The 17,132-nt window shown below is 32.7% G+C and overlaps 1 protein-coding gene across 1 annotated transcript; it reads left to right on the top strand.

Moving 5' to 3' along the window:
• Positions 1–203: 203 nt before the first annotated feature.
• LOC148300359 (protein CFDP2-like) lies at positions 204–4,957 on the top strand. The gene is made up of 3 exons (XM_088274900.1): positions 204–248; positions 332–1,377; positions 4,864–4,957. Exons 1-3 carry the CDS (start codon positions 204–206, stop codon positions 4,955–4,957), a joined length of 1,185 nt encoding a protein of 394 aa, XP_088131026.1.
• The last annotated feature ends 12,175 nt before the right edge of the window (positions 4,958–17,132 follow it).

The following is a 17,132-nucleotide window of genomic DNA, read 5'->3' as shown; positions in this document are numbered from 1 at the left end:
GCCTCAGTGATTCACCAGGCTATGGCGGTAGTCTAACTACCAGAAGGGTCTCCCATGCCAAGCAGGTTGGTGAAGAGAGGCCAGACAAAGCGGGAAACAAGGTTGAGCCGACCTGTTGAGGAGTCCTCGGACCTCAGGCCTCGGGAGCGCAGGGCCAATCACTCTGCCTCCCTAAACCCCTTTGATTACGATAAGTCCACGAAATGCCTCGGACACCGGCTTCTCTGGCACCCCCCGACCCGGCTGTGGTATTAGGACTGCGCTCACTAAACGGCTCCTATCCAACAATTCATCTTTCCGCATTGGAACGTACAATGTGCGGACAATGCAGGTCCACGGAAAAGATATTCACGCGACTCGTATCATGGATGACTACAAGTTAGATATCCTAGGACTGAGCGAGTCGCGATGGAAAGGATCTGGAAAGAGGTTGTTGGATAGTCACATGTGTCTGCACTCCGGCCAAGAACGATATCACCGTCAAGGGGTGGCAATTCTCCTTTCAGAAAGAGCAGCAAAGTGCTTGCTTAGTTGGGAACCAATTTCTGAAAGGCTTATACGCGTCACCCTCCAAACGGCCGATAGTTCTGTCACTGTCCTACAGTGCTACGCGCCTACCGAAATTGCAGATGCCCAAACAAAAGATGCCTTCTACGACTCTCTCCATGCGGTCATCGCCTCTCTCCCAAGAAGAACCCGCGTGGTAGTATTGGGAGATTTTAACGCGAGAGTCGGAACAGACCCATCACTTGCCCCAACGGTGATGGGAAGGCACGGCTATGGGCAAGCCAATGGCAATGGAGAAAGACTGGTCGAGTTCGCTAGTATTAACGACCTTGTCATTGGCGGTACGCTATTTCCCCATAAGTCCATCCATAAGTACACCTGGACCTCCCCTGATGGACGAACAAGAGCGCAGATAGATCACATCCTCTATGGACGTGCTAACCGGCGAGAGCTCCTCGATGTCAGGTCCTACAGAGGGGCCGACATTCATAGTGATCACGAGTTACTCGTCGGAAGAATCTGTCTGCAGCTCAAACGTCTGCCGAGATGTCCTCGGCGGAAGAGAATCAACTTAGACAAGTTGAAGAGTGCCGAAATAAGATTGAGATTCGAGGAAACGGTCGGACAACGTGTCCAGCAAGACACCGATCCTCTGCCCATTAATGTTGACTCGATTGAGGCACAGTGGGCTAGTCTCAAATCGGCTCTCAACTCTTCCGCCAATGAGGTTCTTGGCCCCAGGATAGGAGAAAGACCCCATTGGATGTCAGATGAGACCTGGGGAAAGATGGCTGAGCGCGCTCACTTAAAAGCACTGAGGGACAGTGAAAGTGACCCCTACCAACTGGACACCCTCAGAGATGACTACAGGTGCCAAGATCGTATAGTCAAACGATCATGCAGACTCGATAAGCGCCGTCATCTCGATTCTCTTATTGTAACGGCGGAACATGCTGCCCAAGGAAATGACACGCGGAAATTATTCCAAATAACAAGGAAGATCTGCGGAAAGAATTCGGTAACCCCTGGAGCTGTGAAAAACACAAATGGAGTTACCGAATCTGACGCGGATCGTGTAAAGGAAATATGGCGTGATCATTTCCACAGGGTCTTGAATCGCCCTCCTCCTCCAATCATCCTCGATATTCCCACGGAGGCTGCGTCAAGCATTCCGCGGGCGGTCGCCATACCTGATGGTCCACCGACACAGGCAGAAATTATAGCTGCCGTGTCGAAATTGAAAAATGGGACTGCCCCTGGTGTTGATGGTATCCACCCGGAATTCTTGAAATGCAGCGTTACTGGCATTATTGGCCCTTTACACCAATTAATGTCCAGTGTGTGGGAAGAAGAGCGATGCCCTAGAGACTGGGTAAATGGGGAGATTACCGTGTTACATAAGAAGGGTGATCCACTCAACTGTGACAACTACCGCGGCATTACGCTACTCAGCGTACCTGGGAAGGTGCTTGCCCACGTAATCTTGCAGAGAATCCGAGCCCCCATTATGCAGGTGCTCAGAGAAAACCAGGCAGGGTTTCTGCCTGGCAGGTCCTGTGCGGATCAAATCCATAATATTCGCCACATTCTACAGCAGAGCCAGGAATTTAACAGTTCTCTGGCGATGTGTTTTGTAGACTATGAGAAAGCGTTTGATAGTCCGCACAGGCCCACACTCTGGAAAGTACTGGAAGCTTATGGGGTGCCTGCGAAATTAGTGGAGCTAATTAAGTCCCTTCACCTCAATAGTGAATGTCGAATGAGAGTTGACGATGTTGTCACGGATTGGTTTGGGGTCTCTACCGGAGTCAGACAAGGCTGCGTCCTTGCACCGTTTCTCTTCATCATCCTCATGGATTTCATTCTTCGAAAGTCATTACCATCTGACCGAGGTATATCCATCTCCCCCTCCCGGAAACTCTGCGACCTAGAGTACGCAGATGATGCTGTTTTAATTGATGACTCCGTCGAGGGTCTTCAATTGATCGTCGACAGGGTAAATAGGTACTCTACGCACATGGGGCTTACAATAAATGTTGCAAAAACCCATGTGTTGTGCAACAGCTCATGCCTAGATGCCCAACAACCCTTGACGTTGAGTAACCAGCGCATCGAAAGGGTCGAGAGTTTCAAGTACTTGGGAGTGTACGCGACTGAAAATGGCAGCCTTCAGAAGGAACTGGGAGTGCGATTAGGACTCGCTGGGTCCGCATTCAACAGTATGAAGGCTGTCTGGAGATCGGATTTATACTCGGTGAAAACCAAATGCCGCCTATACAATGCCTGCATTGCTCCTGTTCTCTTATACGGCTGTGAAACATGGCACCTTACAAGGGCCCAAAGCAGCCGTGTACTAAGCTTTGAGAACAGGTGTTTGCGGAGAATCTTAGGCGTGCGGTGGTTTGACTTTGTGAGGAATGAAGAGATAAGGCGTAGGACGCAGCAAATCCTGGTCACAACTGTCGTCAAAAAAAGGCGATTCAGTTGGCTTGGCCACGTACTCCGCATGCCTCCTGAGAGCCTTAACCAAGCTTGCCTCTTTTACAAGGCATCAGGTTCGCGCCGCCCAGGACGACCATTGCTGACAATTCGTCGGCAGTTCTCGTCAGAACTTCGCGACGCGGATCTGACTTGGGAGGATGCAAGGGAGCTGGCAGCCGACAGAAAAGCCTGGAGACAGTTTGTGGACTCCATATGCTCCACCTAGGGAGCGGATATGGTTATTATTAGTGCAATGGTCAGCACGCTGGGCTACTTTACGTACTTCCTTTTACTTACTTTCTCACAGAATGTTGTAACGCACACTGTCATTTGCGGTTACGATCTTATAGATCTTACTGTGCGATATATTGAGTACCAATACCTCTTTAAATCACTTTAAAATACGTATATAAGTATGTTATACAAATATAGCAAACTCGTAACACATCTTCAAGGCGTCTCTCAGTTGCATAGCAACGGGTTGAACTACCCTCCCCCAGTTCCTGATCATCCCTCCACTCCATATCAACCCCCTCTTACACCCACACACCTAGCCGTCAGACCGATAAGTGCCTTGTTTGCTTGATATGGTGTATCTTTCAGCGCTATAACTTTTTATTACCTGATATCGAACGCTGTGCCATCGAGGAATCTGAATATTCTCGAATTTATATATAATTTTCACGAATTTTTTATATTTTTATAATCACTTAACTAAGTAGATTCTATCAAAATATGTATTTTTACATTACTCATTTATTGATCTACATTATAAATACTGAGGTAAAGTGTGCAAGGTTCTAAAGTTCATTTAAAATATTTGTATTCGAATTTCAAAGCACGTTTTATAATAAAAATAGATATAGCCTTATACTTAAAGTAAGGTAAGCAAAATAAATATAAAAATGTATATTAATATATTTATATGTATTTTATTTATTGTTTTGGCATTAACTTTGTGGTAAGACATGTTTCAATGATTAAAGAAAACACTTCGTTTTTTACCACTTGAGTTTTATTATAGACTACATGTTTCAGAAGTTAAACTTCCATCATTCAGGAAGTTTAACTTCTGAAACATGTAGTCTATAATAAAACTCAAGTAGTAAAAAACGAAGTGTTTTCTTTAATCATTATTTATATGTTTAAAAATATATTAAATATATAAATATAAATTTAAATTATTATATATTTCAATAACATCTTAACATAAATGAAGAAGAATGTAGATGTCTAAACATTTACAGGGCTTACGGCCTATGATTGGACGGTTATTATGACTTAACATCTTTGAGTGATGACTTAAAACCATTTTATCCATGATTGACAACACTACTAAAATTTGTATGATTTTCTTAAAAAAAATGTATTATAAAAGTAGTATAACCAGTCTGATGATGTCGGTAACGACGAAACCCGGTCGCTGGTCAAATAAAAAAGTGGAAAAGCTAAAAATATTGGTTTTAATCTAATAATAAATTATTATAAAAGTATTAATTGCAAGGAGATGCCTGAAAACATGTTTTTAATTTTTTTAGACCTTTTTTTATAATTCATAATATTTTGCAAGTTCATTTTTTTAAAGGATAATCAATTAAACTCTGGAAGTGAAATATAAATACATCATTTTATTTATGCTTTTCTTCTCCATCCGTTTTAGTTAGAGACTATCTCTAAAGAAGAGGCATCCCGAGATTTCTTGAAATAAGAGTGTTCTGACCTCAATAAATCGCTTTGTCAAATAAAATTTTAAGAATCAGATCAACATTTATCGTATAAATTCAAAACACAAGGAAAAGTGTGATAAAATCACTCATATTTAAAGTTGAGTACGAGATTGATGTTCTTAACATAAACACATTTAATTTTTCAAAGATGTCTATCCGATCACTATAAGAAAATCCTGTGGACCCTGCAACAAGTGACGTACATCGTACCTACTCCGAGAGCAAATGCTGAAAAGAGATGACAACACTTTGTCAAGATATCTCCAACCCTTTCATCCCGCTTATCCCAATAAGGGTAGGACAGAGAAAGAAATAGTTTTCATCCCTCTTTCCTGAAAGCGATGCCATCACACGCCTTTTTCCTACTCAGTCTCTGTCGGGACGCGTCGCATGGTGGACGCATTTCTTGCGAATCAGAAAAGGGAATTTTCCACTCGTCGTCACACCCTCCAGCCTTAATTAAGGACCCCTATTTCAACTTTGACTTCGAGACATCCCCAGAAGCAGCCATGAAGACCTCTTCATTTTCGCTCAGAGTTATGCGGAGGGTAAGTTAATTCACCTTCTTATTGTTTATGTGTTTAATTATTAATGAGTTTCAGAAGTTGAAGCAGCACCTGAAAATATTTGAAAGATTTTTCGATTTATCAACTTATTGAATATAATTTTACTTACGTAAATATAATCCAATGTTAAAAAACAATTATCTCTACGAATATTAAATAAATAAATAGTTTCGTTTTAAGTTCAACCATAAAACTACGTTTTACTTTGTCTGCGATCAATTCACGATGAATGCCAATCGATTTATTTATTTTGAAAATGATATTCTTCTACTTCTAATCGTTACCCGCACCTAATGATGCATAGGGCACTGAATTGTATTGAAACAGTGTTATCTTGATCGTTACTTACATGAATGCAAGGAGATCAGTCTTGCGCATCAGGTACCAACCAGTCCGGGGTAATATGAAATAATATCAGAGTGTAAAATAACTTATATTTATTTTCACCCCCCCCCCTCTGAGAATCGAACTCGTGACCTCCAGCACTAACCAGAACAAAAGTTAAATACTAACCATTACACCATGGAGGTAGACACTTTTGAAAATAAAAGCTTTGTAGTTAAAGTTAGTTAAATGTCATTTTAGCACACGGATTATGGGATATGATATTTTTACATGATTAAAATTATTTCTATTTATTGATTCAACAGTCACTTTCTGATAACATCCATCCGTTTTAAATTAAAGTTTTCCTTGGAAAATACTTTGCAAAATTAAAATTAAAAATATTTTTTAGAGGCGCCGTGACCTAGTCGTATAGACGCTCATCTGTGAAACTGACAACTGATGTGAAATCCTAGTGATTCAAGCACTATTTTTTCTAAATCGAACTATACTGGACTTCCATGTTCTTGTTCATCTATTTTGAAATGTCAAAATTGATCTGTGTCGGGTTGTGGCCCCGTGGTTAGTGTCGCGGACTCTTGAGTCAGAGTTTCTCGGTTCGAACCCACTCTACCACAATTCGATACCTATTTCTAATAATGAGCCGCTTGGGCTAACAGAAATAGTATGAAATTGAAATATCGTAGTCATACAGGAGAAAGTGACCAAGTGCATTTTTTTACAAAAACGTGATCATTGACTATTTGATATCTTACTAGCCTTATATTGCCCTGAAAAAATCCCAAAGGATATTGAACTTGGAAGTATAATATATTGAATTGTTAAAAATGACTAACTGTGTTCATGTTTATTCTCTTGCCAAGCAAAAGTGACTTAAATGGCCCTCCTGAACATTTTACGTTTTGTAATTTGGTCACTTTCTCCTGTACGACTACGATATTTGTGTAAATAATAAAAACACAAATATTTCTCTATAAAAAAACTCGAAGATAGAAGTTGAAGTATTTTTGTAAATGATAAAAAAAAACCAAATATTTCTCTTTTAAAATAAACAAATAAATAATTATCTAAAAAAAGCTCTATTTGGAGATAATCAAGATTTGTGAAAAAGTATTTGGACACATTCAAAATGTTGTAAGTGAATATAGCCATACAATACTAAAATAATAAAAAAAGGGTTTTTGTAAAATAAACTACGATACAGGTGTGTTTTAGTTTTATGAAAACATGATCGGAGTTTTACTTCTGAAAGCTTCAAATAATATTGGGGTTGATAATACACTAAAAGCTTCCAGCGAAAAGGCTTTTCCCGATACATAAAATAAGCTGCTTTATGATTTAAACCTTTCATAAAAATTGTATTCGATTGATCGGATAGAAGATAGTGTTTTTTCACGAGTAATGAAACAATAATTACATATATCTAGCAAATAACCGAGGTTTGATTAGTTTTCAATATATATTTATATTAATACACACACAAGCACTCCGTAAGCCTTTGTAGAGCCTTTGCGGATTATTCCTTTAAAAAATATTCAAATTCAAATTAAATACAAATTACCATAAATTTTCAAAACTCCGAGTATTTTCCATTTCGTATTTATTTCAAAAACGCTATAAAAAATATTTATGTTAATAACATTAATTGATCTACATGATAAAAAACAGCTTTATAATGTACATTTAATAATTAATTCAGTTCTGTCCTGAAATGTTTCACGAACCGTGGCAACATTTCAGTTTTTCCTGAAATTTTATGGAGGCATTTTCAAAATATATGCAAAATTGGTTTATTTGAATATTAGTGTTAATCTACCCGGGCATAAGTGTTTTAGGGGGATTCGAAATCCCCCTAAAACACCAATTCACTCTAAAACTTGATAATCATTCCAGCAAGTTCAATTAAAAAATTGTAATATCTTTAACAATATTTCGGTATTATTTTGTTTAAAATGATTCAAAACTTGTGATGTTTAATTCACTATTTTGATAAATTTTCTCGGTCAAACCCATCAATATCTGATCTTATGGTCGAACGGTCCGTGTCACCGTATGTTATTTTATTTTACTCGATAAATTTAACGGATTTCACTCTAACTTCTACTCGCTTATTGTTGTTGGTTAGTTAGTTAGTTTATAAAAATAAAAGGTTTCAAATAAACTTTAACCTGGTAAAAACCACATTTTCTTAAAATCTTTAGTTACACGTCTTTGGATAATCATTTTCAAAAATCGCAATACGGTGTTTTAAAATTATGCAAAATGCAGCAAAACACTTGTTACCATAGATTTTTTAAATGTGGTATTTAAGGAATGTAAGGCTGAACGAGGAATAATTGAAAAGATTAGAAAGAGCTCTTTGCGGTGGTATGGACATGTGGAGCGAATGGATAGCGAGAGAATGACTAAGAAAATATATGTGGCGAATGTGAGAGGGAAAACAGAACGTGGACGACCGAAAAAGACTTGGCACGATCAGATCAATCAGAACCTAAAATCTGGCGGTGTCAAAAGTCTGCGTAATCGGAGGGCATGTATGACTAGATGTATGGATGTGAAGGAGGCTAGGAGTGTATGTCAGGACAGAAGAGTGTGGCGTTCCATCCTCTCTGCCTACCCCTGCGGGGAAACGGCGTGATGGTAGTAGTAGTAGTAGTAGTAGTGGTATTTACCAGATAAAATAAAAATTAAAAATGGATACATTACCACAAAGTATTGCTAAATCAATCAATGAAAAAATTCAAGTATTCTTCCAACCCTTATTCGCACTCAATGGTGCATAGGACACTGTATCGACGTAGTGTTATCTTGATCATTTCTTACATGAATGTATACTCTTGCATTACTCCTGCGCTTTAGGGTAATATTCAATAAATATTAGCGTGTAAAATCACTTATATTTATTTTCACTCCTCCCCCTAGGAATCAATAAAATAAAAACTAAAATAAAATAAAATAAATAAATAATTTAAATAAAGATTGAAATATTATCAAAAATCTGGGTTGATCAAGAATATTTTTTTATCCGTAAGATAATAAGCATATCGACAGTTTTTGTCGTCGTTTATAATACCTCTGAAGCTTATTTATTCACTTTGAATATTTTCTCCCGATATCATCAGTCCCAAGTTTACATTTACGAAGATGAAACACCCTCTCGCTTTTCAAATTCCAACCCCTCCCTTGAAATCTGTTATCTCTCAATAGCCTGCAACCGATATGATAGCTTTTATGGGATCATTGAACAGGAAAATGATTTCTACTTCAGAAATTAAATTTTATCGTTTGTAGAAAGTAGAGTGAGGTATAATTACCGAAAGGAAAAATGATTAAAACCTTTCAATTACGATTCAAAAGGATCTTTTTAAATTTGTTTTATAATTCCGTACTAATAGAAAGGTAAAAGGAAATCTTTGAATTGTGACTCATTTATCCCATTAAAATTAAACAAAAATATTTATTTAAAAATGTAAAAAAAAAAAAAATAATAATTCACTACAGATTTTACGTTCACCTGTTGATAAGAATATCTTTTTTAGGGCTAACAACAGCAACATATGTAAAATAAAACATTTAAAGAAATACATTAAACAAGATAATTATAATTAGCCACAGAAACATAAAATTGATATTATTTTTTGACATCTCATCAAAGATGAAGAAGAATATGGAAGTCTGGGCACGGGGCTGACGACCGTCATCGGCTGGTTAAAGTGGCCACTTTACACACGTGTAACATTCACCAATTCTACCCATTATTGACAACCACACTACTCAAAGTTCTATATACATGAACCAATTTAGAAACCTTGTTCTTGAATCACTAGAACTTCACTAGAGACATCTATTGGTGAGATGTAAAGAAGCTTTTTTACTAAGCAGAAACTCTTATATTAGTATGTGAGGTCCGAATCCTGGATTATAATTACACACATGAGAAACGCCAGAAAATACCATTTTCAATTTTATTATTTTTTAAGCTTATAATTTGACCAGATAATTTATTTACAACATTTTTTTGAAAATGTTGTAACATAAAAATGAGTACAAAATATTTAGAGGAGATCTAGCAAATAAACACGTATTTATGAGAGAAAATGTGTGTAAGAGGGTGTATGTGTGTGTGCGTGTGATGTTAATTCCAGTAGGAACATACATACAATGCAGAGAAACATAGTTTTTAAAGATCCTGAGAGGACAATATGCTCACCATTCAACTCTTCAACACAGATCTTCCGCAATTGAAAATGTCAACTTGGCTAAAATAAAAGTTGTACCTACTCACTATCCATATGAAATATAGGTGAAATCCGCGCTAATTAGTTCGAAAGACAGGTACTCTGAATAAAGATTGTGACGTGCGACGGGTACGGTAGCCAGATACATAATACTTATTGAATGTTTTTTGCAAAATACGTCATGGCACACAAAAGTGGTTAATTTTTTTTCATTATTTTATTATGTATAAATGACTGTCCGCCTCCGTAGTGTAATGATCAGTACGCTCGGCTACCGTTCTGGAGGTCCCGGGTCCGATTCCCAAGGGGGGTAAAAATAAATATAAGTAATTTTTTCACTGTAATATTTATTCAATATTACCATAGACTGGTACCTGAAGCGGAGGGCTGATCACCTTTCCTTCATGTGTAAAACGATCATGATAACACTGCGTTTATAAGACATAGTACCCTATGTACCATTGGGGTGCGGATAAGGGTTTTATTATTTTATTATTATTAAATAAAAAACAATATCTTTAGTTCTCGAAACTAGTCATGTTTACATAATAAACTCAAAAGTGGTTTTAAACGTGTGTTTTATTTTTGTACCATAATCACATCATGTTATCTTACAGAAATAATGAAAAAATAATTAAAAAATGTCATTTTATTTGTTTCAATGTAATTTCAAAACTACCATTATCCTGAAGATAAATGACCTCGATATGTAATTAAACCCATTTTCCAATGTGCTGCTGGATCATTGGAATAAGTTTTCTGATCACGTTATCCTTTACAAAACCTACACTGTTTCGTCCTGCGAAAGCCATACCTCGGAGATGTTATCTCGCAGCTAGACTTGTGGCTAGTAGAAAATTTTCATGAAATCCTGTCTAAGTTTTGAACACTAAATTCAAAACTGAAACTTTGAATGGCATAAGAAACAGCATATATTTTTACAACCGTGCATACACATACAATACTTGTTAGTTATTGTGAAATATTTAATAACTTATCAACAAATTATGACAAATTATTTCAAATATGTCCCATTTGTTTATTTACATATGGGAATTCATTTGCTCATTAAGTAAGTCAAATGAGTCTGAAACCTTTGAAGCCTTTTTTTTCCTTTTTTTATCCCCAAATATATAAAAACATGTTCTAAAATTCATTATACTGCACAGTTTATCTTAACTAACAATATGCCGTACATTTAATAATATATGACATACACGAACAAATATAGTTTATATATCCTTTATTCTTTATTTTAGTGCTTTCACACAAACATCATGGTTAAATTAACGCAGAGAACATCATAGTCTAAGCTTAACTCGAAAGTGCACACAGTTTACACCCGCGCTGTGCCAAGCGGGTTTCCCGCAAGGTATCGGACCCTCCCTAGTATATATATTCAAACGCTGATGAAAAAAAAAAAAAATATATATATATATATATATATATATATATATATATATATATATATATATATATATTTATATTATATTTATTTGTATATATATATATATATAAATATATATATATATATATATATATATATATATATATATATATATATATAAATATATATATATATATATATATATATTTATATATATAAATATATATATATATATATATATATATATATATATATATATATATATATATATATATATATATATATATATATATATATATATATATATATATATATATATATATATATATATATATATATATATATATATATATATATATATATATATATATATATATATATATATATATATATATATATATATTTATATATATAAATATATATATATATATATATATATATATATATATATATATATATATATATATTCATATATATATATATATATATATATATATATATATATATATATATATATATATGTATATATATATATATATATATATATATATATATATATATATATATATATATATATATATATATATATATATATATATATATATATATATATATATATATATATATATATATATTTTTTTACAATTTTTTTTTCTTTTTTTCATCAGCGTTTGGATAAAAAGAGGTTAGGTTAGAATAGGGAAGGTAAGGTGCTTATCCAAATAATAATTAATTTAATAAGTCGACCTTCAAAACATGAGAAAACTTCGCAGAATTATTAACTTAATTAAAATATATATATATATATATATATATATATATATATATATATATATATATTTATATTATATTTATTTGTATATATATATATATATAAATATATATATATATATATATATATATATATATATATATATATAAATATATATATATATATATATATATATATTTATATATATAAATATATATATATATATATATATATATATATATATATATATATATATATATATATATATATATATATATATATATATATATATATATATATATATATATATATATATATATATATGTATATATATATATATATATATATATATATATATATATATATATATATATATATATATATATTTATATATATAAATATATATATATATATATATATATATATATATATATATATATATATTCATATATATATATATATATATATATATATATATATATATATATATATATATATATGTATATATATATATATATATATATATTTATATATATATATATATATATATATATATATATATATATATATATATATATATATATATATATATATATATATATATATATATATATATTTTTTTTACAATTTTTTTTTCTTTTTTTCATCAGCGTTTGGATAAAAAGAGGTTAGGTTAGAATAGGGAAGGTAAGGTGCTTATCCAAATAATAATTAATTTAATAAGTCGACCTTCAAAACATGAGAAAACTTCGCAGAATTATTAACCTTTTTTTAAAATTTAATGGCTTTTCATCCTTCAAAAGTATAAGATATTCGCAGAAATAAAATATTTTTAATTTCACGTATCTCAAGTTGATTGAGCTTCTAAAAAGACTTGTTTGTTTGCTTCAGACTATGTCCTTGGCGAAGGTTAATTCATATTTCGTTACAATTTCCCAGGCGATGTCAATTAGCGTCTCGCGGATGGTCTAACTTCGGAACTCTACCAAACTCGCCGTACATAACTTGTTTATTCTCAAAAAATAATTACGTGAAATATTAACGTCTGTTTATTTAAGCTGGGAAATTTCTCCTTCAATTCAGAATGTCTTTTTTTTGGTCTTTTAATATTATGCCGGGTCTGAAGTCGTAATAATCTTCGAGTATGTATGAGGAGATGTGGAAGAGGCGAAGAATAATTGCAAAGACAGAGTGGTGTGATGTTTGATTCTCTCTGCCTGCCCTCGCAGGGAAGCGGCGTGATGGTTAGTTGGTTAGTATATTATTCTATCTTCGAGTTTTTTTTTAAAGAGAAATATTTGTGTTTTTATTATTTACACAAATATCGTAGTCGTACAGGAGAAAGTGACCAAATTACAAAACGTAAAATGTTCAGGAGGGCCATTTAAGTCACTTTTGCTTGGCAAGAGAATAAACATTAACACAGTTAGTCATTTTTAACAAGTCAATATATTATACTTCCAAGTTCAATATCCTTTGGGATTTTTTCAGGGCAATATTAAGCTAGTAAGATATCAAATATTCAACGATCACGTTTTTGTAAAAAAATGCACTTGGTCACTTTCTCTTGATTGACTACGATATTTCAATTTCATACTACTTCTGTGAGCCTAAGCGGCTCATTATTAGAAATTGGTAACAAATTGTGGCAGAGTGGGTTCGAACCGACAAACTCTGACTTAAGAGTCCGCGACACTAACCACGGAACCACAACCCGACACAAATGACAGAGAAAAATTAATTTTCTTTAACTTTAATTTTCTTTTATATGTTTTAAAGTGAAACATTTTGTTTAAAACCTCTACAATTTTTTACTTAATCCCAAATAAGGACTGAAATAGTATCAATAAATACTTTTTTAAATTTTATGTAAAAAAATTTGAAATCGAATTCTGTTTTCTTTTGTATACAAAGTTGTATTTTATTAACAACATTTTGAGTGTGTCCAAATACTTGTTGACAAAATCTGGGTTATCTCTAATTACATGAGTTATTTTCATATTCTCTGCTGCCTCTGTAGTGTAATGTAGCCTCTCGGCTACCGTTCTGGAGGTCCCGGGTTCGATTCCTAGGGGGGGTTAAATAAATATAAGTGATTTTTTCACTGAAATATTTATTCAATATTACCCTCGACTGGTACCTGAAACGGAGGGCTAATCACCTTTCCTTCATGTGTAAACGATCAAGATAACACTGTGTTTATATGAAGCAGTGCCCTATGCACCATTGGGGTGCGGATAAGGGTTTTATTATTATTATTATTTTCATATTATTTTTTGATATCTCATCATTCGATAAGATGTCAAATATAAAAATAAAGTATTTTATTGTTAAACGAAACACTTGAAAATAAATTTAACGACAATTGTTTCGTTTAGTCTTGGGTATTTTCTATCGAATGACATTCAGACTTAGTAGACTCAAAAAATCAGTTCATTTTTACATTTATTATATAAAGTAAAATGGAGTTCTACATATTGAACTCCAAATCTAAAAATAACTAATTTTAATAATATTCACTTTAAAATTTAACACATGGAAGTGAAGCATGAAGTTGGCAAAAGAACGATGAAGTCCTCTTTCATATAAAGAAATTATGGATGTTTCATATCACGTTAAGACACTAATAATAAAAGATGTAGATAAAATAACTGGTAAAATTACAAGCTACATAAAAAATTTAAAATCATATAAAAACCCAAGATTCTAACCTCACTTACAAATAGAAAGAGTCTTAGCTTAATATAAAAATCCTGTTCCTACATAGATGGCGGTAGTGAACTCACATGGATTGAGTCACGAGTTTGTCCAATATGTCTGGGTTCCAAAAATTGAGTTGTCAATCATTGGTAGAATTGGAAAATGCCTCATTCAAATGATCACTTAACCTAGCCTGTGACGGTCGTTAGCCCTGTAAATGCCCAAACCTCCATATTCCACTTCATCTATGTTGAGATGTCAAAAATGTACGGTAATAGTAGTTAGTTTTACACCTGTACAATACATTTATTGAGTTGTACTGTGCCCTACCTTTGCATTTATTTCATAGCGAAAGCTGAAAGTTGTAAATTAATTAGTTAATGAAACGCGACTTTTGATGAAAGCTGTCAACCTACATTCATTGTTCATACACCCTATTTTTTTCCATGATGACATTAAAATGATCGAAGTTCATTTATTTTCACTGTCCATTGGCAACATTGAAATTATTATTTCTATATTTTTCACTTCTAATTTTATTTTAATTTTGTCCGCCTCCGTAGTGTAATGGTCAGCATGCTCGCCTACCGTTCTGGAGGTCCCGGGTTCGATTCCCAGGGGGGTTTAGTAAATATAAGTGATTTTTTCACTCTCATATTTATTCAATATTACACTGGACTGGTACCTGAAGTGGAGGGCTGATCACCTTTCCCTCATGTGTAATCGATCGAGATAACACTGCGTTTATATGAACCAGTGCCCTATGCACCATTGGGGTGCAGTAAGGGATTTATTATTATTAATTTTATTTTAATTTTAGATTTTTTAAATATATGCAAATTGGTACTAAAATTAGTAATCAAAGTAGTATTGAAAATCTTGTCTGAAAACTTCAATACATACACATCGCGTGCACAGACTATGGTAGTTATACATAGACATTATAGCATAAGTCATATATACGTTTAATGATCCCGATGATTTTTATCCATTTCTCATTTCGGGACATGGGATTGCATAGATCATACATACAAAAAATAACCACAAATAATAAAGTTTAAAAAAATATTAAAAAAATTAACGTAACTAACTCAGGGCAAAATATAAAATATAAATCAATTAACGGGTTTAATAAATAGGCACAAAAAAACACAAGGTAAGAAGCATGTTTAAAGGAAACCAATGAGAAAATATAACTTATCACTAACACAAATTTCTTTCCATAAAGTATTTCTCCAGTTTATAATTTTTTTATCCCTGATTGGGTTCTGTATATTTTATATATCGCTCACTCCTTTCAAGAACGTCATAAACAAAAAAAAATGATTTTTCAGGAGAACGTTTTTAATGTTTAAAAATATAATACAATGTATTAAAAAATATATCAAGCCACTTATTGAACTTTTTACTATACAACAGATATTTTTAGGTAAAACCTGAGGGTTTTTTCTCCATTTTAAAAATATTCAGTATGTTAAAAAAAATAATTAAACAAAACCTTCCCTTCAAAATGCAAAAACAACACCTTCTGCCCTATAGCGGGTAAATATTATGTTATAAATATGCCGCTTTTGCTGAGATATAGTACATTTTCTGGGCATTCCGAAAATATGCACAACTGAAAAGTGACGATTTTTTATTTATGACGTTCTTGAAAGGAGTGAGCGATATGTATAATATTTCAGGCAGCTGGTTAATTTGAGTATAGGCAATATATTGTAAGGGCTTTACTCTAAATTTAAAGTTGTGTTTATCTGCTCCACATGTATTTTATTATGACCTCGTGTATTATACTCATGAATTTCTCTATTAACTTTGTCATTTTTCCATGACTCTAGATTTCAATGTAAAATACATTTCTTATTTTATTCAATATATTTCTGAACCAATGATGGAGAAACAAACAGTTATTATTTGAGTTACCAATCCTGTTTACTACATCTGTAAGCAAAGTTCCCGATTGAATCGGAAATTCCCGAGGGATGTCGAGCTTTCCCGAGCACAAAGGAAATATTTCTCATTTGATCAGCTTTCTTTGATTGAAAGAAAACGGAACAAAAAAATATCAAAGCCTTCTATACCCGGATGTTGATTTTTTTTCCAATCTCATTTGTACGCCCAATGTGGCACTTCATTGTAATCCAGTTGATCAAAAACATCATACATATACATATATGTATATATATATATATATATATATATATATATATATATATATATATATATATATATATATATATATACAAATATATATATATATATATATATATACATATATATATAAATATATTTATATATATATATATATATATATATATATATATATATATATATATATATATATATATATATATATATATATTTATATATATATATATATATATATATATATATATATATATATATATATATATATATATATATATATAT

Source organism: Brachycentrus maculatus, unplaced genomic scaffold, assembly GCF_059751285.1.
Source record: "Brachycentrus maculatus isolate JH-2025_06_01 unplaced genomic scaffold, ASM5975128v1 h1tg000744l, whole genome shotgun sequence".
Classification (NCBI taxonomy): Eukaryota; Metazoa; Arthropoda; class Insecta; order Trichoptera; family Brachycentridae; genus Brachycentrus; species Brachycentrus maculatus.
The sequence above is the reverse complement of the archived record's forward strand: the minus strand, read 5'-3'. Positions and strand labels throughout refer to the sequence as shown.